The sequence below is a fragment of the Nansenia antarctica genome, assembly GCF_963989245.1.
Source record: "Nansenia antarctica genome assembly, chromosome: 2".
Taxonomy (NCBI): Eukaryota; Metazoa; Chordata; class Actinopteri; order Argentiniformes; family Microstomatidae; genus Nansenia; species Nansenia antarctica.
Window position 1 is genome coordinate 35,420,888 of NC_137675.1, and position 25,114 is coordinate 35,446,001.

The 25,114-nt window shown below is 44.9% G+C and overlaps 1 protein-coding gene across 1 annotated transcript in view; it reads right to left on the bottom strand.

Moving 5' to 3' along the window:
- lrrc7 (leucine rich repeat containing 7) overlaps positions 1-24,621 on the bottom strand; it is a gene marked incomplete at both ends in the record, with an annotated part of 166,178 nt that extends 141,557 nt beyond the window's left edge. Inside the window, one exon of the mRNA XM_080523009.1 lies at positions 24,579-24,621. Coding sequence (XP_080379135.1) covers positions 24,579-24,621 — 43 coding nt within the window. The remainder of the gene's footprint in view (positions 1-24,578) is intronic.
- Positions 24,622-25,114: the final 493 nt, after the last annotated feature.

The window sequence follows — 25,114 nt, forward strand, 5'->3', positions numbered from 1 at the left end:
ATAGCTACCTTAACTGTACATAGCTACCATAACTGAATATAGCCCATAACTGTACATAGCTACGTTAACTGTACATAGTTCATAACTGTACATAAGCTGCCTTAACTGTACATACCTCTGAACTACCGTAACTGTACATAGCTCATAACTGTACATAGCTACCTTAACTGTACATAGCTCATAACTGGACATAGCTACCTTAAGTGCACATAGCTCATAACTGTACATAGCTACCTTAACTGTACATAGCTACCTTAACTGTAAATAGCTACCTTAACTGTACATAGCTCATAACTGTACATAGTTCATAACTGTACATAGATACCTTATAGCTCATAACTGTATATACCTACCTAGATGGACGTGATGGTGGAGTAGTGACACCTCGCCTTCAAACTGTCTGGTCCTGAACCCCTGGTTACTGCTGTCATCTACCGCCCCCCTAAGCCTAACCCGGCATTTCCTTCTGATCTGTCTGAATTTCTAACTCAGCTTTGTGCTATTTCACCATCTATTCTGCTATTAGGCAATTTTATTATCCATGTTGACTCCAACTGCAAAACCTCAACGGAACTCCTGGACATTCTCCACTATTTTAACATTACCCAACACATAGATTTCCCCACCCACAGAAAAGGACACACACTGGACCTGGTCTGCACCTCTGGCATCACCATCAGCAATCTGACCAGCACAGACCTCACTATCTCTGACCATCTGGCCATCACCCTGGACATAGACATCCCCACCCCCCCATGACAAACAGAAACGCACCATAACATTCCGGAACCTCAAGTCCCCTCCTCCTTCTCCTCCATCCTGGCTGACTCCATCTCTGACTCTGCCCTCACTCCAGGCGTCTCCCCCACTGAACTGGTCAACACCTACAATGATGCACTTTCCTCCTGCCTTGACCAGGTTGCTCCCACCAAAAGCAAATCTGCCTCCTTCACTCACTCTGCCCCCTGGTACACCGACCAACTCCACCATCTCAAAGCCGAAGGCCGTCAACTTGAACGCCTACACAAAATAACTGGTCTCACTGTCCATTTGGACTCGCGCCTTGGACCCCATTCCCTCCTCCCTAGTCAAGGCCTGTCTCCCCACACTCACCCCACTCATCACAAACATAATTAACTCCTCCCTGTCCACCGGCATTGTCCCCACTGCCCTCAAGCTAGCTGCTATTACCCCCATACTTAAAAAACCCGGTCTCGACCCTGACACCCCCAACAACTACCGGCCCATTTCCAATGTCACCTTCCTGTCCTCGAGATCCTCAAGAAAGTTGTTGCTGCTCTACTCAAATCCCACCTTGACTCCAATAACCTGTATGAACCATTCCAATCTGGCTTCCGTTCCAAACACAGCACTGAAACAGATCTACTAAAAATCACCAACGACATACTCCTCTCTGCTGACTCTGGCCACCTCACCATCCTCATTCTCCTTGACCTCAGCGCCGCCGTTGACACCATCAACCATTCCATCCTCCAACACATTGGCATAACCGGCACGGTCCTCTCCTGGTTCAAGTCCTATCTATCAGACAGACATCAATACATCTCAATAAATAACTGTAAATCCTCCACTGCTCCAGTCACCCACGGTGGCCTCCAGGGTTCAGTGCTAGGCCCCCTCCTCTTCATCCTGTACATCCTTCCCCTTGTACAAGTCCTCCGTCGCCACGGCCTCCGCTTCCACTGCTACTCCCCTAACACCCACTCCACTCTCACTACCTGCCTCAACGACATAAAATCATGGATGCAACTGAATTTTCTGAAACTCAACTGCAATAAATCGGAAATCCTCATCCTCGGCCCAAAGTCCCTCACCCGTTTCACCCAGACATTCTCACTCAACATCGATGGCTTCACCGTAACCCCCTCCAACCACATCCGCAACCTCGGCATCATCTTTGACCCCACCCTCTCGTTCCTTCCCCATGCCAACCAGGTCACTAAATCTGCTTTTTTCCACCTCAGGAACATTGCTCGCATCCGACCATGCCTGTCCTTTTCCGCTGCTGAAACACTCATCCACGCCTTCATAACTTCCCGACTCGAACACGAATGTTCACCTCCACTCGCTGCCGTGACCACATCACCCCTGTCCTCCAAAACCTACACTGGCTCCCGGTCGAATACAGGATCCAATAAAAAATCCTACTCACCACTTACAAAGCCATCAACAATCTGGCTCCTCCTCCCTCCTACCTTGCCAACCTCGTCCCCCTCCCGTTGCCTCAGGTCTGATGACCAAACCACCCTCAAGACCACCAGGACCAAGATCCGGACCTGGGGTGATAGGGCCTTATCAGCCGCAGCACAGTCCCTCTGGAACGCCCTCCCCAACCACCTCAGACAGGCCAACACCCTCCCAACATTTAAACAGGCCCTCAAAACCCACCTCTTCAAGCTCGCCTCCACCAGTTAACCCACTCCCCCTCCCCTCCCCATGTGTCCCCAGCACTACCTTAATTAGGCCCCTATACTTTCTTTTATTTCTTTTTTTGTTTCTTTTATTATTACTACTGCATCTTTTCAGTTTGTAAAGCGTCTTTGAGTGTCTAAAAAAGCGCTATATAAGTCTAATGTATTATTATTATTATTAGACTTTTTCGGTTCCTGCTTCTGAGTAGATTAGACGTGTTTCTCCCTCGCTCCTCTCCTAGCACTGCTTTCTTGCTTTTTTCTTGCTTCTTTTTTATAGTTTTAACAAACTTTTCTATAGCTTTTATTCCTACCATGCCTGCTATCTGTCAAAGTTGTGTGGATCTTTCAAAGAGAGTAGACTTATTGGAATATGTGACAGGGTTTCATTAAAAGGTCCCCATCTCGGCAATTGTGAAACCTCGCAATCGAGCCAAACAAGTCTTGTTGTGAAAAAATGTGTTTTCCGGTTTTTGGCATAGGACGACAAACGAAGCGATGAAGAACCCACTCAATATCATATCCAACAGTTTTACATTCACTAAATACCTACATTTAGTTAGCAAAGTCGGGTGGGGGGTATTATTCGTATTAGTGTGGCAGTGTGTGTAGCCACGCCCACTCCAGCTGTATCTAAGGAGCAATCTGCGTTTGTTTACAAGTTTACAAGATGGAGGCTGAACCTCTCGCTAACGCTATCAACAGAATTTCATAAGCAGGCAGAATATCGACAGTGGGCAATTAATGAACTCCTTCATATTGGACTATACATAACGGGAACTCCGAACGGCAACTCCGAACTCCGAATCTGACGATGACAGATGACAACGGAATGTCAGACATTGATCTCCACTTCACTTTCTTGGGACAGTCTTGTGTTCTTGTGTTCTTGGGTAAGTTTTTTTCAGGACTGTGTTCTTGGGTAAGTTTTAGTGAGTTACATGTGTTGTTTACTAGGATTTTGTGTTGTTTACTTAGGATAGCCAAACAGTTATTTGTTGTTTTGTGAGTAAGGTAGATAGCCCCGTTGTTAGCATCAGTTATCAGACCACTGAAACTGCTCACCACAATCATGCCACCCCTCTACAAAACTAATGAGATGGTGGGAGGAAGAAATACGTTGTCAAAGATAAAACATAATGAATAAATATATTTGTTGCAGACCTACTAAATTCATGCACCATTTTAGTGTGTTTGTGTGTACCAGCTAGCCAAACAAGTGTTAGCTTGTTAGCTAGCTAGCTAGCTTTGTTAGAGATGTAATAGATTATAGAAAAAGTAAATGCTTTTGTAATGAACAGTAATGTTATGTGGAATCAAAAATAATGATTAATTCATTGATATGTAGATTTGCTGTAGAATAATACTGTGAATTGAAATGATTTCACTAGCCTACTTCAGTACAAGTACAGTACACTGAGTCTATGGAAAACCTACACTAGAGAAGTGTCCACACCTCTGACCTGAAATTTGTGTTACAGAATGAGGAGGTGAGAGGTTCTGAGAGATGACACCTTGATGAGAGTCAACAGCACTTCAGGTATTTGTCATTGTCATTGTATAAGCAATTCTATTTTAAGAAGATAGTAGTAGGCTATTTCGTAAAAGTGGTGTTGGTAACAGTGGGCAATCATTTTAAATGTACTGTCTTCTTTTTTTATTACAGCTTTGATGCCCAGATGGGATGGGAAGGAACTACGCCGAAGTCCCACTAGATGCTTTATGGACTATAAATCAAATCAAATTTTATTTGTATAGCGCATTTCTTACAAGATGCAACTCAATGCGCTTCACATACTGACAGAGCCGCAAGCAGGCAAAAGTAAAAAACCTGTACACTATGTAGCCAGGAAAATTCCCTTGCAGCCCTCTACACATAGAGCGACTACTAACCAGTTTGCCTACCAGCACCCAGTGGTGGACCCCACACCCCCACCCGGGGAGCCCCCGCCGCCCCACACACCCAGCCCGCCCCACCACCAGCACACCCGGCCCAGCCAAGCAAGCACAGACCATAAAGGCCCCGCACAAGGACGGCCAAGCAGGTGCCCCGGCGGCGGAATAGACCAGGCACACAGGGCAGCCGGGGGCCCCCAAATGATAAATGCATTGGCACACGGACAACATTATTATTTTTTACCATTCTATTATTGTATTGCTCAATTGTATCTTGCCAAATGTTTTCCATTGCCATGAATTTTACTGTCTTGTACTTGTAATGGGATGTAATAAACTTTTGGCACACATGGCAATAAAAAATCATGAATCTTGAATTATTATTATTATTATTATTATTATTATTATTATCGTTTAGCTATTTAAACGTGTCAGCCCTGCAATTTAGTTTCCTGAGGGTTAGCTGACAACCCCACTGACAGATGACAGGTAGATAATGACAGGTAGTGTAATGGGGGAGTGGTTGTCTTGAGGGTGTGGTTGTCTTGAGGGAGTGATTAGGGTGGAGTTAACCAGCTATTGTTCCCACCCATTACCTCTGTGAAAAACGTCTCTGAAGACTGAAGGCTGGATATCTCAGTACGGTGGTTCAGGGGGTATCAACATTAAACTATCCATGACTTCTTCAACTTGTTTCAGATTTCAATATATGACATGTCATTTTAAAGCTTACAATCTACCCTTTCATAATCTGGAAAAAACAGAAAAATTATTTTGCCCTAGTTGCTGACTTTTTAACCATGCCCTGTCACATATACTCTCCAGGGGCGACTCTCCGCACTCGAGAATCGCTACGCTAATGGTTCTCCACCCACGCAAGCCTTTGAAGAGGATTTAAATCAAAATTCACACTTCCCAAAGCTAACGAGGCAGGTGACAGCTGCAAAATCCACTGGACAGATGAATTATCCCCCAAAACGACTGAAAAGCAGCCAATTGAAGTCCTCGTTAGCACCGTTAGCATCATTAGCAACAGGTAGGCCCGAGCCATGGGCTTGCATGACTAAACAGAGCCGAGATTGGAGTCTGAGACACCGGCCCATGGAGCAGCGAGCTGGCATGACTCCCAAGGCCCGAGATAAGAACATCAGAGTCACGCCAAGACCTCCCAGGCCTGGGAATCATGTGACTCCCCGGCCCCCCCCGGTGACTCCCCGGCCCGCAGACACGAGCTCAAGGTCACCCCCTCCTTCTTCTACTTCTCTGTGTGATATGCAACGGATGAAACAGATCCAAAAGATACTTTGTTGTTTGGAGACTCGGCGATCAGAAACGTAAGAGGTAAAAAATTACATATCCACTGTCTTCCTAACCTAACGGTCTCAGAAATAACAAAAGATTTGGAAGAAACACTGTCTAAAAATCCAGACACAAAGCGTCTTGTATTACATGTGGGACAAACTGATTCACGTAAAATTACTTGAGACGTGATTTCATGGAACTTTTCAATAGACTTGACAAGCTTAAGATTGAGACATTCATTTGTGGACCACTACACACTGTTGACAGAGGTAACCTCGAATTCAGCCGGCTCCTAAGTCTTAACACGTGGCTCTCTGGTGCGTGCAAACTTAAAAGGCTGAAATTCATTGACCACTGGAACATATTCTGGAGGCAGAGAGACCTATTCAAAAGAGATGGCCTCCACTTAAACAGATCGGGAGAATACCATTTAATGAACAACATACTCTTCAACCTCATAAACTCTGCTCCCCCTTCCCTCGATGCTCTTGAACCAACTGAAAGGCCTACAGTGCAGGATTCTTCAGACTCACCACAAGCAGCTGAACTGCTCACAGTGGATAAACTCTCCCCACAGTCCTGCGACTCATCACAGCCTACAGTAAAGGGCCCTCCAAACTCATCACAGCTGGCTGAAGTGCGTGCTGCAGATGACTTATGAATCTCCCCATCGCAAGTGCCTAAACTGCGCTCCACAGTCGCCATGGCAAAACTAATCATTAGCCAACTCATTGAACCCCCACTAAGGCGACGGTCCAGACCCTTTTCTCTCCCCCCACCCTCCCTCCCTGCCCCCGACCTCCCAAACCACTCTACCCCAAACTCCCAGAGACACTCATCCACTGAGTCCACTGAGCTCTCCTTCCTCCAACTCATGCCGTTCCTGCCTTTCTCAGATAGGTTAGAGAAAATGGTGAAGACAGGAGTAGAGCTCACCCCGAGAGCTGCTCCATCTCAGGCAACTCTCCATTCTACAACACCTGGCCCCACACTCCCTGTGACGCCAGCCTCATCAACAATGCCAGCCTCATCAACAATACCCATCGCCCTACCCCGACACCACAGGATGCTATCTGCAACACCCATCCCCCTCCCCCGGATGACACCCATAAACAGTTGATGCTCTAACAGTCCCCGCTTCCATAGAGTTGATACCATTGACATTCCTGATATAAAGCTCGGACTCTCAATTCTTGCTATCCCTGTTCATATAGTTCATAGTAACAGAACAGTTAATTGCAAGTCTGATGAATGCTGTATACACCCCTCAAATTTAATTTCTGTACCCTGCCACACACAGCCCACACAGAGACCAAACACAAAACCACTCAAGCTAGCACTTTTCAATGCCAGATCCTTAGCTAATAAGTCTCTCTTAATCAACGACTTGATTAGCTCCTATGAACTAGATTTCTTATTTATCACTGAGACTTGGTTAGATAAAGATAACAAGACACCAACTCTTATTGAGTCAGCACCCCCCAATTCGAATCTCGAATACTTTTCATAATTGTATACAGACCACCCCAATACTCTAAAAGCTTATTTAATGAACTTACAGAGCTTCTCTCCATCATTACTACTGAATTTAATGGTCTGATCATTGCTGGTGATTTCAATATTCATGTAGATAACTCAGAGGACAACAAAGCCAAATAACTCTCTGTTCTGTTAGATGTTTTTGAACTTCAACAACATGTGAACCTCCCTACTCATAATCGAGATCACACTCTGGACCTTATCATCACCAAAGGCCTAGATATTTCAAATGTTGTTGTAACTGACATTGCCCTGTCTGACCATTGTTGCATATTCTTTGACGTATCTATCTTTCCTGTTATTCAAACTATGTCTAAAACTATTTCCAAACGATATATCAATGAAAAGACCAGTGCACTGTTCACACAGGCCTTTTCCCTAGCCACCCCTCAAACTTCTATTCCAACCTCAGTAAATGATCGTCTACACGATTTCAACTTAAAAATCACAAAAACCATTAATGATATTGCACCCATTAGATCCAAATGCATCTCTGGTAAGCAAAGAGCTCCCTGGAGAACTGCCCCATCCGTAAAGACCCAAAAAAGAGAATGTCGTAAAGCAGAGCGCAGATGGAGAAAAACAAACCTTCAAGTCCACTATGATATCTATAAAGAGAATCTTCAAAACTATAACTTAGAAATAAGAAGCGCCAGGCAATCATTTTTCTCTAAGATCATAAACAATAACATCAATAATGCCCGCATCCTTTTCAGAACTGTTGACAGACTAACAAATCTCCCAACACCCATTGCTCGGGAATTTCACTCGAATAGTAAATGCAATGAGCTTGCATCCTTTTTTAACAATAAAATAGAAACCATTAGACAAGGCATTAGGTCTTCTGTGTCAGGCATGAAAAACATGTCCCCATTAACAACTCCAAATAGGGCGGACATAACAACCATGTCACAATTTAACACCATCGAAGACCCTAGATAAAATCATGTCACGTCTTAAACCATCCACCTGTGCCCTTGATGTCCTGCCAACAAGCTTTTAAAAAAACATATTTAGCTGCATGGCAGGCTAACTAATACAAATAATTAACACCTCCCTTTCATCAGGAATCTTCCCTGAAGCCCTGAAAATTGCAGTTATTAAGCCTCTACTAAAAAAGAACGGCCTAGACCCATTTGTACTAAACAACTACAGACCCATATCAAACCTTCCCTGCACAGGAAAAATTATTTAAATGGTTGCCCACGAACAACTTAGCAATTATTTGACCCTAAATTATCTCTTTGATGACTTTCAATCAGGCTTTCGCCCCCTACATAGCACTAAAACGGCCCTTATTAAGGTCCTTAATGACCTTCGTCATTAAGTAAACACAGACTCTGGAAAAATCTCAGTTTTGGTACTACTAGATCTTAGTACTGCCTTTGACACTGTAGACCACGACATTCTAATAGATAGACTAAAAACCTGGGTAGGACTTTCGGGCACTGCCCTAAACTGGTTTAGATCCTACCTACAGGACAGAAGCTACTATGTCTCCATTGGCAACTTTGTATCTGACCAAATTAAAATGACATGTGGGGTTCCCCAAGGGTCAATCCTTGGCCCCCTTCTATTCAATCTCTACATGCTTCCATTGGGACACATCATAAAAAAGAACAAAATTGCCTACCACAACACTCAACTCTACATAGCCCTCTCACCGAACGACTATAGTCCCATTGACAATCTCTGTAATTGCATTGAGCAAATAAACGCCTGGATGACACAAAACTTCCTCCAACTAAACAAGGACAAAACAGAGATAATTGTATTCAGTGCACCTGACAAAAGATCGAAAGTCAGTGGGGATGCTCCGATCTGGATTTTTGGGGCCGATACCGATCACCGATTTGTTTCCTCAAGATCAACCGATACCGATACCGATACCGATTTTTTTAAAAATACATAACTGACTGGATAGCCTAAATATTTTTTGCTTTTTAGACAAAAGTTTTGATCCATTAGGCACCAAGCAAACGCAGACCCATTTTTATGGCATAGTAAAGGTCTGGCCTATCACCCAGTTAGGGCCTGAAGCCCAAGTCAGTCGATATGGCTGTATAAAAGACATCATAAACGTGGCCTTCATGGTTTACATACTGTTACGTCCTCCTATGTTTTCTGTTCAGTTATCTGTCTTCCCCAGGAAAAAAATAAATAAAAAAAATAAAATAAAATAAGATCGTTTTTTGCGATCGGCCATTTTTGCCGATCACCGATCGAGTCATTTGGAGTGAAATCGGCCGATTTAAATCGGTGGCCGATAAATCGGAGCATCCCTAAGTGCAACACTTGATTCTCTCTCTCTTCAAACTAAAAAACAGGTCAGAAATCTTGGTGTAATTCTAGACTCTGATCTAAACTTCAACAGCCTACTATCACCTGAAAAACATAACAAGAATGAGAGGTTTCATGTCCAAGCAAGACCTTGAAAAACTCATCCATGCATTTGTTTCGAGTAGATTTGATTATTGTAATGGTCTACTAACAGGCCTATCTAAAGGAGCTGTTTGTAAATTGCAGCTCATCCAAAACGCCGCTGCTAGGGTCCTAACAAAAACAAAGACATTTGAACACATTACACCAATCCTTCTTCTTCGGCGTATGGGTTGTTGTTTCCTCTCCACTCCACCAGGCTCGGGGCCGAGGGGCTACCCCCGAGGCCTGGTTGAGGGGCTCACCCGGGCTATATTTCTGGACACCCCTCCAGAAGCCACGTCATCGTCTCGTCATCTAATACCGACAGACCATGCATCCCGTTGGGTGGGTGGTACACCGGGCAATCCAGAATCTCGCACGACGCATTTGGGGCCAAGCCCCATCTGTGCATTGATGAGCGGAAACGCCCGACGCCGGTCCGGAGACGATTGAGCCTCACCCAGGATAGCCTTGGCAAATCCATCCCGAGGGGCTCAGGGCCGGCGACTGGGATGTGGTCACGGAGTTTGGAGGTGTTTGCCTCCCACTCCGTGCGCCACATTTAATCCGCCCATCCTGCACTGATGTTAAGATCTCTGCATTGCTGCCTGAGATCCTGTGCGGCAGGCACAAATGGGTGTCTCGACTTGAGACGCCGGGAGGGCTCCGCTGTTATAGTGAGCCTATCATGGAGCAGATGGTTATTAAGCTCCACGGCCCGACAGGCGAGACGTGCTGTGGCTCCCATGCGGCGGAGGCCTGCGGGCTGGATGCCTGCTAGAATGGGAAGGTTGTCCACGGGGGTAGGATGCAGGCATCCTGTCACAATGCGCAAGGCTTCGTTTATAGGCGAGTCGATGAGGCGGGTGTGGGCACTGCGACACCATACTGGGGCGCAGTATTCACTGGTTGAATCCTAAGATCCCTGCACTGGCTACCAGTCTCTCAGAGAATTGAATTCAAAATCCTCCTAATTACATACAAATCACAAAATGGTCTTGAAACAAAATACATATCAGATCTCCTCCCACCCTATATTCCCGCAAGGTCCCTAAGGTCAGCTGAGACTAATCAGCTAATAATTCCAAGAGTAAAAACAAAACACGGTGCAGCAGCTTTCAGTCACGCTGCTGCATGCTCCTGGAACAAACTCCCTGAAGAAATCAAACAGGCCCAAACCCTTAACATATTTAAATCTAAGCTAAAAACCTTCATGTTTTGCACCAGTTATGATTAAACACAAACACTTCTATCAATGTATTTTTTCCATTAACTATCGTCTTTTTAAATGTTTTATATATTTACTTCTTATATTTGCTTTTATTCATTGTAATTTTTATTTTCTTATGCTCCTCTTGCTGTATTTTTTAATAATGTATGTAAAGCACTTTGAATTGCCCCTGTTGTATGAAATGTGCTATACAAATAAACTTGCCTTGCCTTGCCTTGCCTAGACTTATATAGCGACTATTTTTAGACTATTATTATACTTATAATTATCATTACCTCTAAGCTATTGTACATGCCTTACTGTACATATCACTATCATTGTCATGTTCTTATATCACTATTTGCATGTAATATATGTTTTAATCATATGGATCCTAAATAGAATAGAATAATATACTTACTATACTGCCAGGGAAGCTCAAGCTCTGGTGCCTGCAATTTGGACTTCTCCCTCGGGTAATGTGGCCACTCACTATCTATGAGGTCCCAATAACAACTGTGGAGAAGATGGAGCGAACCATTACTTTGTATGTGAAGAAATGGCTCGGTGTCCCACGCTGTCTGACCAACATCGGCCTCTATGGAAAAGGGGTCCTTGAACTACCCATCACGAGCCTCACCGAAGAGTACAAGTGCTCTAAAGTAAGACTCCAGATGACGTTGAAGGATTCCAGAGACCAGACCATCAGCAATGCTGTACCACCCCTTATAACTGGACGGAAATGGACACCATCTGACGCGGTGCAGCATGCTACGTCAGCCCTGAGGCACAATGACATCGTGGGGCATGTCCAGCTGGGAAGAGGAGGCTTTGGCCTTGCAGCAAGTAAACCAACTTGGCGTAAGGCCTCAACATCAGAGAGGAGGAAAATGGTGGTCGAGGAGGTGCGCCGTCAGGAGGAGGCTGAAAGAAGCGCGAAGGCCGTCTCTCTTGCAAAGCAGGGACAATGGATGAGGTGGGAAGGTCTGGAAAGGAGAAAGCTCAGCTGGAGGGAGCTCTGGGGAATGGAGGCAAGCAACATCAGCTTCATCATCAGAGCTACCTATGATGTGCTCCCATCTCCAAAGAACCTTCACCAGTGGTATGGTGAGGACCCAACCTGTGCCCTCTGCCCAACTCCAGCGACTCTCAAACACATCTTGTCCGGTTGTAAGACCAGCCTCACACAAGGCCGCTACACCTGGAGGCACAACCAGGTCCTCAAGAGCCTGGCAGCAGCTCTTGAGAGCAAGAGGAATACCACCAACTCCTTGCCCTTGAAAGCAACCAATTCCATCACGGCACCAACATTCATCCGAGAGGGACAGAAAAAGTCCAACCATCCTCCAACCAAACCAGAAGCTGGACAGCTAGCCATGGCCCGGGATTGGAAGATGCTAGTCGATATTGGCCAGCAACTACGGTAATCTTTCCACCCGAGATTGCAGCCACCACCCTTAGACCAGACTTGGTACTCTGGTCCCCTTCACTGAAGTCTGTTTACATCATAGAGCTCACAGTCCCGTGGGAGAATTCAGCTGAAGAGGCCTATGAGCGCAAGAAACTGCGCTACACAGAACTGGCAGCAGACGCTCAACAACGAGGATGGAAGGCAAAAGTCTATCCGGTTGAAGTGGGATGCAGAGGTTTCGTGGCTTCTTCCACCGTTAGGCTGCTGAAAGACCTTGGCATCCATGGACAGGCTCTGCGACAGACAATTAGATCACTCTCTGAAGCGGCCGAAAGAAGCAGCCAGTGGATATGGATCAAGCGGAAGGACCCTTGCTGGGCTCAAAGAACAGCAACATGACCCGCTCACTAATCCCCCCCCTACCCCCACTCCCACTTGAGAACCCAGGTCAGAACCCTCCAGGAGGAGGGTGAACAAGGTATGCGGTCTGCTCTAGGCCTGACTCAGGGAAGAGGACACCCCTGCCTTGCATAGTCCCGTGGGCTGCGCCATTTAAACAACCAGGCAATTCTCATGATTGGGCATGGGACACAAGCTCAGGCTTGATCACCCTGTAGCTGGCCGCCTTAGATGAGGGTGTCTAGTGTTGAAAAGGCCGAAACACCCCATGATTCAAAGGTACTCTACTGATGATGTGTCCCGAAATTTAACATCCTTCCCATGTCTGAGATACAGCTCCCATGCCACTCTCAACATCAAGGCAAACCTCATGTGCGTACCATCCATTGGCACAATGGACAGTATAACATCACGTCCCGTGTTTCATAATTCTTTATTGTCCTTGTACAGTTGCCTATACAATGACATTGTAGTGGTTCTTCTGAAGGTGCAAGAACAGAAAAACATACATTCACAAACATATACACATATAACATAGCACAAATATTACACACTAGACAAATTAAAAAGCGAAAATGCTATAAAACAAGCTAAGAGACAATGAGGTCCGTGGTGTCAAGTGCAAATAAAGACAACAACCTTAAGAAAATAAAAATCTCTCATGAGCATAAAATGTATGACACACACAGACACAGACACAGACACACACACACACACACACACACACACACACAGACACAGACACAGACACAGACACACACACACACACACACACACACACACACACACACACACACACACACACACACACACACACACACACACATCTATTCATCATCCATTATTTAGTCCTACCAGTGTCCTACTTTAGAGGACCAGAGCACATGCAGGCAAAAATCTGTTAATCTTCTTTCTCTCAATTAGTTTCACACTAACCCCAGCATCATACACATCCATTCAACACAGCTAGCATCATACACATCCATTCAACACAGTTAGCATCATACACATCCATTCAACACAGTTAGCATCATACACATCCATTCAACACAGCTAGCATCATACACATCCATTCAACATTAACCCTAGCATCATACACATCCATTCAACACAGTTAGCATCATACACATCCATTCAACACAGATAACATCATACACATCCATTCAACACAGATAGCATCATACACATCAATTTAACACAGCTAGCATAGCATCATGTATCCATTCAACATTAACCCTAGCATCATACACATCCATTCAACACAGTTAGCATCATACACATCCATTCAACACAGATAGCATCATACACATCCATTCAACACAGATAGCATCATACACATCAATTTAACACAGCTAGCATAGCATCATACACATCCATTGAACACGGTTAATATCACACATCCATTCAACACAGCTAGCATCATACACCATTCAACACAGCTAGCATAGCATCATACACATCCATTCAACACAGTTAGCATCATACACATCCATTCAACACAACTAGCATAGCATCATACACGTCCATTCAACACAGTTAACATCATACACATCCATTCAACACAGCTAGCATCATACACATCCATTCGACACAGCTAGCATCATACACATCCATTCAACACAGCTAGCATCATACACATCCATTCAACACAGTTAGCATCATACACATCCATTCAGCTAGCGTAGCATCATACACACCCATTCAGCAGCTAGCATCAACACAGTGTTGGGAATTTGTATTAAAATCACTAGAAGTGATAAATCATGTACTATGTGCTCATTTAAATAATATGTGAATGCGGTCAGTTGAGACTTTAACTTGTAAATCGAATCCTAACTCATATTACTGTGCAACTTCAAATGTTTTCACAAGCTACTGATAAGAACTCAACTCACAGCTCTGCTCACAAAGTATGATATCACCATGGGAACGAGACGCTAGCAGGACACTCAAGCTGATAACATACATACACTCTCGCACCCACATACCAGAAGAATTGAAGGCCAACGCTAACGAGAAAACCTTCTGCAGCTGCAACGGATTTGTGCTGACACTTGGAAAACTACCAGATAGAGGGGGGGGCATCACCCAGCCCAAAATGTTTTGATGAATTGTATAAAGACTATGTACCAGGGCTAAACGGGAGTCTGGTCTGGTGGAACTCTTGCAGTTAACTTGTTGACGGCTAGCTGAGACGGGCCTGCAGAGGTGAAACTAGATGAGACCACTTTTCCATGGAAATGATATTGCTTGCTGATGTGCTTGAATAAATATTATCTTAATGAACAGTTCAGTAGTGGTGCCTAATATTTGATTGGATCATATCATCTTAAGAAGTGATATCAAGGACGTCTCGTTGAGATTAAACGAACTCGCTTGTAAAGTGACGACTCAATTAAATCGATACTGGAGAAGTTGATCACCCTTACAACAGCTAGGCTCATACACATCCATTCAACACAGCTAGCATCATACACATCTATTCAACACGGTAAGCATAGCATTATACACATCCATTCAACAATAACCCTAGCATCACACACATCCATTCAACACAGCTAGCATCACACACATCAATTCAACACAGCTAGCATAGCATTATACACATCCATTCAACACAGCTAGCAGCATACACATCAATTCAACACAGTTAGCATCATACACATCCATTCAACACAGCTAGCAGCATACACAGCCTAGAGGTGGTGGCAGAACAGAGGATGGGGAAAAAACTGGCGGCCATGCTGGCCAATCCCTCCCACCCGATGTACTGCGAGCTGGCAGGGATGAGGAGCAAGTTCAGCCACAGATTTGTTCTCCCCCGTCAAAGTACAAAAAGATTTGGACAGTCCTTTATTCCAGCTGCACTCCGACTCTACAACCAGGCCCGGCAGGGTGGGGGAGACCTGGAGATGGAACTTTTGGAACTTTTTACTTATTGAGCCTGCACTGTTTTATGTATTTTATTGAATGTTTTTCTGTTTTCTGTACTGAATGTTTTCTGCCCTAACTGAGCTGTTTGACAACAAAATTTCCCCATTGGGGACAATAAAGGTTTTCAATCAATCAATCAATCAATCAATCAATACACATCAATTCAACACAACTAGCATCAACACAGCTAGCATCATACACCATTCAACACAGCTAGCATAGCACCATACACATCCATTCAACACAACTAGCATAGCATCATACACATCCATTCAACAGTTAGCATCATCCACATCCATTCAACACAATTATCATCATCCACATCCATTCAGCTAGCGTAGTATCATACACACCCATTCAGCAGCTAGCATCAACACAGCTAGGATCATACACAGCTAGCATCATACACATCCATTCAACACAATTATCATCATCCACATCCATTCAGCTAGCGTAGTATCATACACACCCATTCAGCAGCTAGCATCAACACAGCTAGGATCATACACAGCTAGCATCATACACATCCATTCAACACAGTTAGCATCATACACATCCATTCAGCTAGCGTAGTATCATACACACCCATTCAGCAGCTAGCATCAACGCATCATACACATCCCTTCAACATTAACCCTAGCATCATACCGCAGTCCTCATTTTCAGTGAAAGCGGCACACTTCTGGAATGCCATTACATATACGCAATAGTAAAACGTACAACACGTTCAAGCACAATCTTATAGACTGGCTTATTGCTGATCAGTTGTGTGAGCACTAATTACTATGTTATTCTCAATGTTCCATGTAAATCCTGGTACTGTTTAATACTTGTTCCTTTTACTCTGCACTTGTTATTTATATGCCCTGTATTTGTTATATACAGTATATGCCCTGTATCTCTTAGATTTAGATGTAGTTCATTGTTGTAATGTATATCTTACATGCTTTTACATGCTTTTTCTGAAAATAATATTGTATATAATGTCTAGTAGGCCTAGTTAGTTAATGAGAGCCTATTGCTATACTGTTCTGATAAATTTGCTTGTATACAATGTTTGTTTGTTTTTTTTCGTTTTTTGAGAATGGCTTATGACATCTGGCAACAGGGACAACAGTTGAAAAGTAGCCATTCGGCTAACACTGACTCATTTACCAACTGGTTTATTAATGTGTACTGTCCCTGGTCAACAAATAAATAAATAAATAAATGAAATGAAATACACATCCATTCAGCACTAACCCTAGCATCATACACATCCATTCAACACAGCTAGCCTCATACACATCCATTCAACACAGTTAGCATCATACACATCCATTCAACACAGTTAGCATCATACACATCCATTCAACACAGTTAGCATCTTACACATCCATTCAACACAGCAAGCATCAACACAGCTAGCATCATACATTTACATTTTTGGCATTTAGCAGACGCCTTTATCCAAAGCGACTTACAACAAATACATTTGACTAAGTAAGTGAATCATCTATCCAGTCATAGCAGGAAAACATAATCTATGCTCAGGCCTGGAGCCATTGGCAGTCAAATTGGCAGTAGTAGTAGTAGTAGTAGTAGTAGTAGTAGTAGTAGTAGTAGTAGTAGTAGTAGTAGTAGTAGTAGTAGTAGTAGTAGTAGTAGTAGTAGTAGTAGTAGTAGCAGTAGTAGTAGTAGTAGTAGTAGTAGTAGTAGTAGTAGTAGTAGTAGTATAATAATAGTTATAGCAATAGTTCTAGTAGTAGTAGTAGTTATAGCAGTAGTTCTAGTAGTAGTAGTAGTAGTAGTAGTAGTAGTAGTAGTAGTAGTAGTAGTAGTATTATAATAGTTATAGCAATAGTTCTAGTAGTAGTAGTAGTAGTAGTAGTAGTAGTAGTAGTAGTATAATAATAGTTATAGCAATAGTTCTAGTAGTAGTAGTTATAGCAGTAGTTCTAGTAGTAGTAGTAGTTCTAGTAGTAGTAGTAGTAGTAGTAGTAGTAGTAGTAGTAGTAGTAGTAGAATTATAATAATAGTTATAGCAATAGTTCTAGTAGTAGTAGTTATAGCAGTAGTTCTAGTAGTAGTAGTAGTAGTAGTAGTAGTAGTAGTAGTAGTAGTAGTAGTAGTAGTAGTAGTAGTAGTAGTAGTAGTAGTAGTCATACACATCCAGTAGTAGTAGTCATACACATCCAGTGTTTCCTCTACATGCATTTATTGGTGGCGGGCCGCCACGAATGAATTTCCTCCGCCACGAATTGATTCAGTCCACAAAAACAAAAACAAAAAGTAAAAAAAAAAAAAAAACTGAACATTTTAGCTGGTTAAAATATATGGAGCGCTATAATGGATGTTGACTAAAAGTGCACCTAAATCCACGCCCATCTCTCTCTAACCGCTGATCCAAAATCAGATTAATGACATTCAGTTGACGACGTGACACAAGGGTTCCTGATTGGTCTAAATGTGAACTGTGGTATTATTGTTATTGTGTACAGGCCACCGTAGTGACATCAGGGGGGTATTCCATCAACATCGCCAAAGGGAAAATCCAGGTCTAGTCTGATAAATCTCGCGAGAGTTCTTAAAAATATCCAGGCATATTCTGATAGGTCTCGCGAGAGTTATCAAAAATAAGCCAGGATTTTCCCCTAGCGACGTTGATGGAATACCCCCCAGGTCAGGTGGGCAGGTTACGACGAGACAACAAGAGACCGGTATTGTAGAGCTTACAGAGGGAGTTAAAATAAAGACACTTACATTGAAATACAGAAGGACTCACGTGTATGTTTAATAGAATAACACGACATGGTGTCAGAAGTCCTGTAAGTGAGTGTTAAGAGTTAGATCGGCCGACAAGTGTCATTTGAGCTCGTGACGGTGAGAAGGGAGAAGAAAAGATGGATGCTAATGCTAACGCGGGAGCAGCTGCAGTCCAGAGAACGGCGCCAGTTTCAAGTGCTATGTTAGCAGACATTAGCAAGTCAAAAAACGATTCTTATGTGCCGTCACTTTAGCAACGACACAGTATTGTCAAGGGGAAAAGAAGGGGAGACGATTTTTTTTTGACAACGGAATTACATGCTGGAAAAACATGCAGCTAAAATTCAGGGAACATTTGGACAATAAGAGACACACGGGAGAAGTACGGGAAAACAGGGCTCATGTGGGTCTCATCAAAGGTAAGAGTTTGTTTTCTTTAACTCAGCTGATACTCAGCTGTTTACCGAATGCTCCATCTGACTGTGATTTTACTTCTGTAATGTGGTGGGTTGACATAATTCACGCACGGAACTATAGGTTGAGAGTATTGTTCCGTCCGCAGTTGATTGCGTAGTACCCAAGTTGTTTAGACTGTTCTATTTACTGCTTGAGTGTGTTGTTGACAATCGTTCATGTCCTTCATTAAACGTTTAGCTTTGTCATTTGATACGCCGCCTACGACTACCATCTCTCTGCACTACAGTAAACAGTTAATCAGTAACGTTAGCCGCTTTTGTGCTCATGTAGGCCAACCTACAGCGGCTATACACCCTGAGATGCCTCAGGAAAGAACACAACAAGCAGGAGATACTGGTGGCCTTCTACCACGGCGCAGTGGAGAGCATCCTCACCTTCGGCATCTCCAACTGGTTCCACAGCTGCACAACAGCGGAGAGAAACGCGCTACAGAGAGTCGTGAGAACAGCACAGAAGATCACCGGCGCCCCCCTCCCCTCTCTGGAGGAGCTGTACAACACACGCTGTCTCAGGAGGGCCTCCAAGATCTCCAGGGACCCGACCCACCCTGGGCACGTACACTTTGTCAAGCTGCCCTCGAACAGGAGGTACAGGACCCCGGCCGCTAAGACAAACAGACTGAAGGACTGCTTCTACCACAGGGACGTCAAGGCCCTGAACACAGAAAAGGCCTAAGTTCTGGGCCCAGGACAGTCCGGACGGATTGTATGGCAGCTAGTGCTGAGGCACAAACATGTACATTTTCAAGCCTGCAAACTGTGACACTTTAAAATAATGTGAAAAAATACACTTGTGCAATATGACAACCCTAGTTGACTATCTGTGCAGTATAGTACAGTGGATTGTGTACATAGCCTTTATTGATGTAAACCAGCTCCTTACCTTCTTGTGATTTTATGCTTTTATGCTTTTTCTAAAATGTTTTTTTTTTCCCTTTCCTAACACCAGGGGAGCCACCCCTCCTACATTTCGTTGTTTGGTACCTGTACTGTAGCAATGACAAATAAAGTCCATTCCATTCCATTCCATTCCATTCACTTCGTATTATATTATAGCTGATGATCTTTGTGTGTGTATGTGACTGTCAGTCACAAGTTTATATTCTGTATATTCATAAAAAAAAAAATTGGCCATCCTCTAGTTTTGGCTGTGATTAGATCGTTGTTTTGAGCGCGCGTGCGCGTTTCATGCGCGTGCAAAAAAAAAAAAAAAAAAAAAAAACGCGCGGCCAGGGCTAGCCGCCACCAATGTAAAAATTCCTGGAGGAAACACTGACATCCATTCAACACTAACCCTAGCATCATACACATCCATTCAGCATCAGCTAGCATCATACACATCCATTCAACAAAGTTAGCATCTTACACATCCATTCAACACAGTTAGCATCATACACATCCATTCATACAGTTAGTATCATACACATCCAGTGTTTCCTCTATATGCATTTATTCGTGGCGGGCCGCCACGAATAAATTTCCTACGCCACTAATTGATTCAGACAGTCCACTTTGATTCAGGCTGCGCAGAAAGGCAGCGAGTTATTATGACCAGAGAACAGAAAAAAAGCAGATTGAAGCTAGATTTAGGCCGCTTCCAGACCTACATTTCGTTACGATTTAGGGCGTAGTTATTTACAATATGTTACAATGTTGCAATTAACCTCGTCGTTTGTGTTCTCACTGCAATCGAGACTGAATCGCTCTCAACAGGCGCGCGGCGCGAGGCGACGCGCTTTCAAAACAGTTTTGTGATTGGTCCGAATTTAGCGGGACATTTGGATTTCTCTTTCAGCCCGTCGCCGGTCCCTTTAATCCCGTAAACGTATCCTAATCGAAAATGCAACATCATCAGCGACGAGACGACTGTGGGTTATTGCATTTACTGCTGTTCTCTGGTTCATGTTCTTATACCAGTGCTCACTATAGAGTATTTTAAATGAACATTCGTAATGTATGTCTCTGATGTTCATGGTCAATTAAATCAGCCTATTTTGTGAAACAAAAAATGTTCCCGCTAATGGGTTAACCGAGCATTCTCGCACCTAACGTGCAAGCACCTAGCTTCGAACTATTCATAGCAATAAGCGCGGGGCAAAAAGAATCTATTGCCTCTAAAATCACCACGAACAGAACGGCGGAGGTACGGGTAAGCAGGGCTCATGTTGGTGTCCTCAAAGGTAAGAGTTGGTTTTCTTTAACTCAACTGATAGCATTACCTTGCTGTTGTTGTTTACCGAATGCTCCATCTGACTGTCACACTGTGATTTTACTTGTGTAAACAGTTAATGAGTAACGTGAGCCGGTTTTGTGCGTGTACTCTCGTGTAGGCCTACTTCGTATTGATCTTTCTGTGTGTGTAATGCGCGTTCCGCATGTTCCGCTGCAGCTGTAGAATATATTGGTATTTGATCACCTTCTATATAAAATCACCTGCTCGGCTTTAATGACTTAACCGCTATTTAAGAAATTATAATTGTTGCCACCCTCTAGTTTTTGGAAAAACTATGAAACTATGTCCTTGTTTTGAGCGCCTGCGCGCGAAAAACAACCGCTCCGCCACTAATGTGAAAAATCCTGGAGGAAACACTGACATCCATTCAACAATAACCCTAGCATCCTACACATCCATTCAACACAGTTAGCATCATACACATCCATTCAGCTAGCGTAGTATCATACACACCCATTCAGCAGCTAGCATCAACACAGCTAGGATCATACACAGCTAGCATCATACACATCCATTCAACACAGTTAGCATCATACACATCCATTCAGCTAGCGTAGTATCATACACACCCATTCAGCAGCTCGCATCAACGCATCATACACATCCCTTCAACATTAACCCTAGAATCATACCGCAATCCTCATTTTCAGTGAAAGCGGCACACTTCTGGAATGCTTTGCCATTACATATACGCAATATTAAAACGTAAGTAACCCACCACGGCTGTTCTAGTGTTTAAGAAGTTTGGCATGGGGTCGTATGATGCTAGCTGTGTTCTACAGAGGCACAACTGAGAGTAAACTGACTGGGTGCATCACTGCCTGGCACGGCAACTGCACTGCCCTCAACCACAGAGTGCTACAGAGGGTGGTGCGGACAGCCGAAAGCATCACCGGATGTAAGCTTCTCTCCATCCAGGATAGAAACGATAAACGGTGTGTCAGCAAACCCCGCAGGATCATCAAAGACCCCAGCCACCCCAACCACAGTGTGTTAGACCCCAGCCCCCCCCAACCATTTACATTTACATTTTTGGTATTTAGCAGACGCCTTATTCCAAAGCGACTTACAATCAATACATTTGAATGCTAAGCATGTGAATCATCAGTCCACCATTCGTGGCAGGAAGAGTAATCTAGCTCAGGACCGGGGCCATTGATAGAAGGAGAAACCTTCTTCTATCACCTTCTTCTAAAACCAATTATTTAACCAATTAACCAATTATTATTACCAATAGGAACAGAGAAACAGTACAAGGGGGGCAATAGAAGTTCTTAGGGACACGGTAGAGGGGAAAGTGGGCGTCTTTAGGAGACGTAGTGCTGAGGGGCAGAAGATGTCTCAGGAGGAGCAGTTAAGGTGTAACCTGAAGAGATGGGTCTTCAGTCTACGACGGAAGATGGGTAGTGACTCTGCCGTTCTGACAGCCGTGGGGAGCTCATTCCACCAGCGGGGAGCCAGTGTTGTGAAGAGACGTGATCGGGCAGCACGACTGCTGTGCAGAGGTGGTGGGGCCAGTCGGCCAGCCGAGGTGGAGGAGCGGAGTGAGCGGGCTGGAGTTTGGGGGTTACCATTTCCTTCAGGTAGGCAGGGGCTGTCCCTTTAGCTGCCTGATATGCAAGCACCAGGGTCTTGAATCTGATGCGAGCTGCTATCGGGAGCCAGTGCAGGGTGCGAAGGAGAGGGGTGACATGAGAGTATTTGGGGAGGTTGAATACCAGCCGGGCAGCAGCGTTCTGGATGAGCTGCAGAGGTCTAATGGCGGACGCGGGGAGCCCAGCCAGGAGTACGTTGCAGTAATCCAGGCGGGAGATGACCAGTGCCTGGGTCAAGAGTTGCGCTGCCTCTCTGGTAAGGAATGGTCGTATCCTTCTGATGTTGTAGAGAAAGAATCTGCAGGAGCGAGCCGTTGCTGCAATGTTCTCCGCACAGGATAGTCGGTTGTCTAGGATCACTCCAAGGTTCTTGGCTGTCAGTGAGGGGGTTACAGTAGAGTTCTCCACTGTGATAGAGAAGTCTTGGAGAGGGCAGGCTTTCCCGGGGATGAAGAGGAGCTCGGTCTTGTTAAGATTGAGCTTGAGATGGTGGTCAGCCATCCATGTTGAAATGTCAGCGAGACAAGCAGAGATACGGGTTGCCAGGTGTACATCAGACGGGGGGAAGGACAGGAAGAGTTGAGTGTCGTCTGCGTAGCTGTGGTAGGAGAGCCCATGTGAAGAGATTACCGAGCCAAGAGACTTGGTGTAGAGAGAGAAAAGTAGGGGCCCTAGGACAGAACCCTGGGGTACCCCAGTGGAGAGGGTTCGTGGAGAAGACAGCGATTCTCTCCAGGTCACCTGGTAGGAGTGGCCCGCCAGGTAGGAAGAAAACCAGGAGTGTGCGGTGCCAGAGATGCCCAGTTCTGAGAGGATGGAGAGAAGGATCTGGTGATTGACTGTGTCGAAGGCAGCAGACAGGTCAAGGAGAATGAGAACAGAGGAGAGGGAGGAAGCTTGAGCAGAGTGGAGGGCTTCCGTGACAGCAAGGAGCGCAGTCTCAGTGGACCACAGTCTGTTAGACCCCAGCCACCCCAACCACAGTCTGTTAGACCCCAGCCACCCCAACCACAGTCTGTTAGACCCCAGCCCCCCCGACCACAGCCTGTTAGACCCCAGCCCCCCCAACCACAGCCTGTTAGACCCCAGCCACCCCAACCACAGTCTGTTAGACCCCAGCCACCCCAACCACAGTCTGTTAGACCCCAACCACAGTCTGTTAGACCCCAGCCATGCCAACCACAGTCTGTTAGACCTCAGCCCCCCCAACCACAGTCTGTTAGACCCCAGCCACCCCAACCACAGTCTGTTAGACCCCAGCCATGCCAACCACAGTCTGTTAGACCCCGCCACTGCTAACATCCTGCTAACATCATGCAGGGCTGGAAATAGCTACAGTAGACACAACCTACTATGCTGTTACAGTCGAGTTTATCCGCGGCAATAACATTCCGGTAGAAATTGCTAGGAGCCCCGGCAGGTTCCTCATTCCCATAACCAAGTGCGCCGGCGGCGCAAGGAACGTAAACAGAGACAGGGCTGCAGAGCCGGCCTGCTAGAGAGACTGAGGAAGCGCCCGGATAAACCACCGCTGCTGAGTATTTTCCTAACAAATGCAAGATCTCTGGCTAACAAGATGGACGAACTGAGACTACAGTCTGCAACCAACCACACTGTGAAGGACAGCTGCGTGCTAATTGCCACAGAAACCATCACCAGCTCCATTCATCCATCCTGGACTTAGCTATCGAGCTAGCAGGCCGCACGCTTCACCGGCAGGACAGAACAAAGGAGGCTACGGGAAAATCGTGTGGCCTCGTAATCTACACAAAAGACTCCTGGGGGACGAACACAAACATTGTGAGTAGCCACTGTTCCCTGGACTTAGAATACTTGACTAATAACTTGACTGTTAAATGCCGACCCATTTACCTTCCAAGGGAAATTAATGCCGTCCTGATAACCGCAGTGTATATTCCACCAGATGCTAATGCTAGCGCGGAGCTAGGCCAGCTGCATAGCACCATCAGCAACCAACAAAGTACCTATCCTGAGGCTGTTCACATTACTGCGGGGGACTTTAACCATGCTGACCTGAAGGGAGTACTTCCTAGATTCTACCAGCATGTTAAATGTGCCACAAGAGGAGACAACACACAGACTACAGAGCTAAAGCACACAGGCTACAGAGCTAAAGCACTAGCTCATCTAGGCCAGTCAGACCACGTGTCCCTGCTCCTAATCCCATCCTACATCCACATCAGGAGGAGTGCCCCGGCCATATCAAAGACAGTTAAAACCTGGCCTGAAGGCACAACCTCACAGCTGCAAGACTATTTTGAGACCACAGACAAAAAAAAAATCCCCAGAAAATGTAATCTGAATCACGTTGTGTCATTTTGGTGATTTTATCCACTACACACAACGGTAACTCAAAATCCTCCCGGCTCCATCTCACCACACCAGCCAGGCGCTGTAGTGGAGCGCTGGGTTGCCAGACGGGATTTGACGATTTCCAGCCCAACCAGTCTAAAAGCTGCCAAATTCACCCGTCCAGTGTGACCAAAAGTAGCCCAATCTG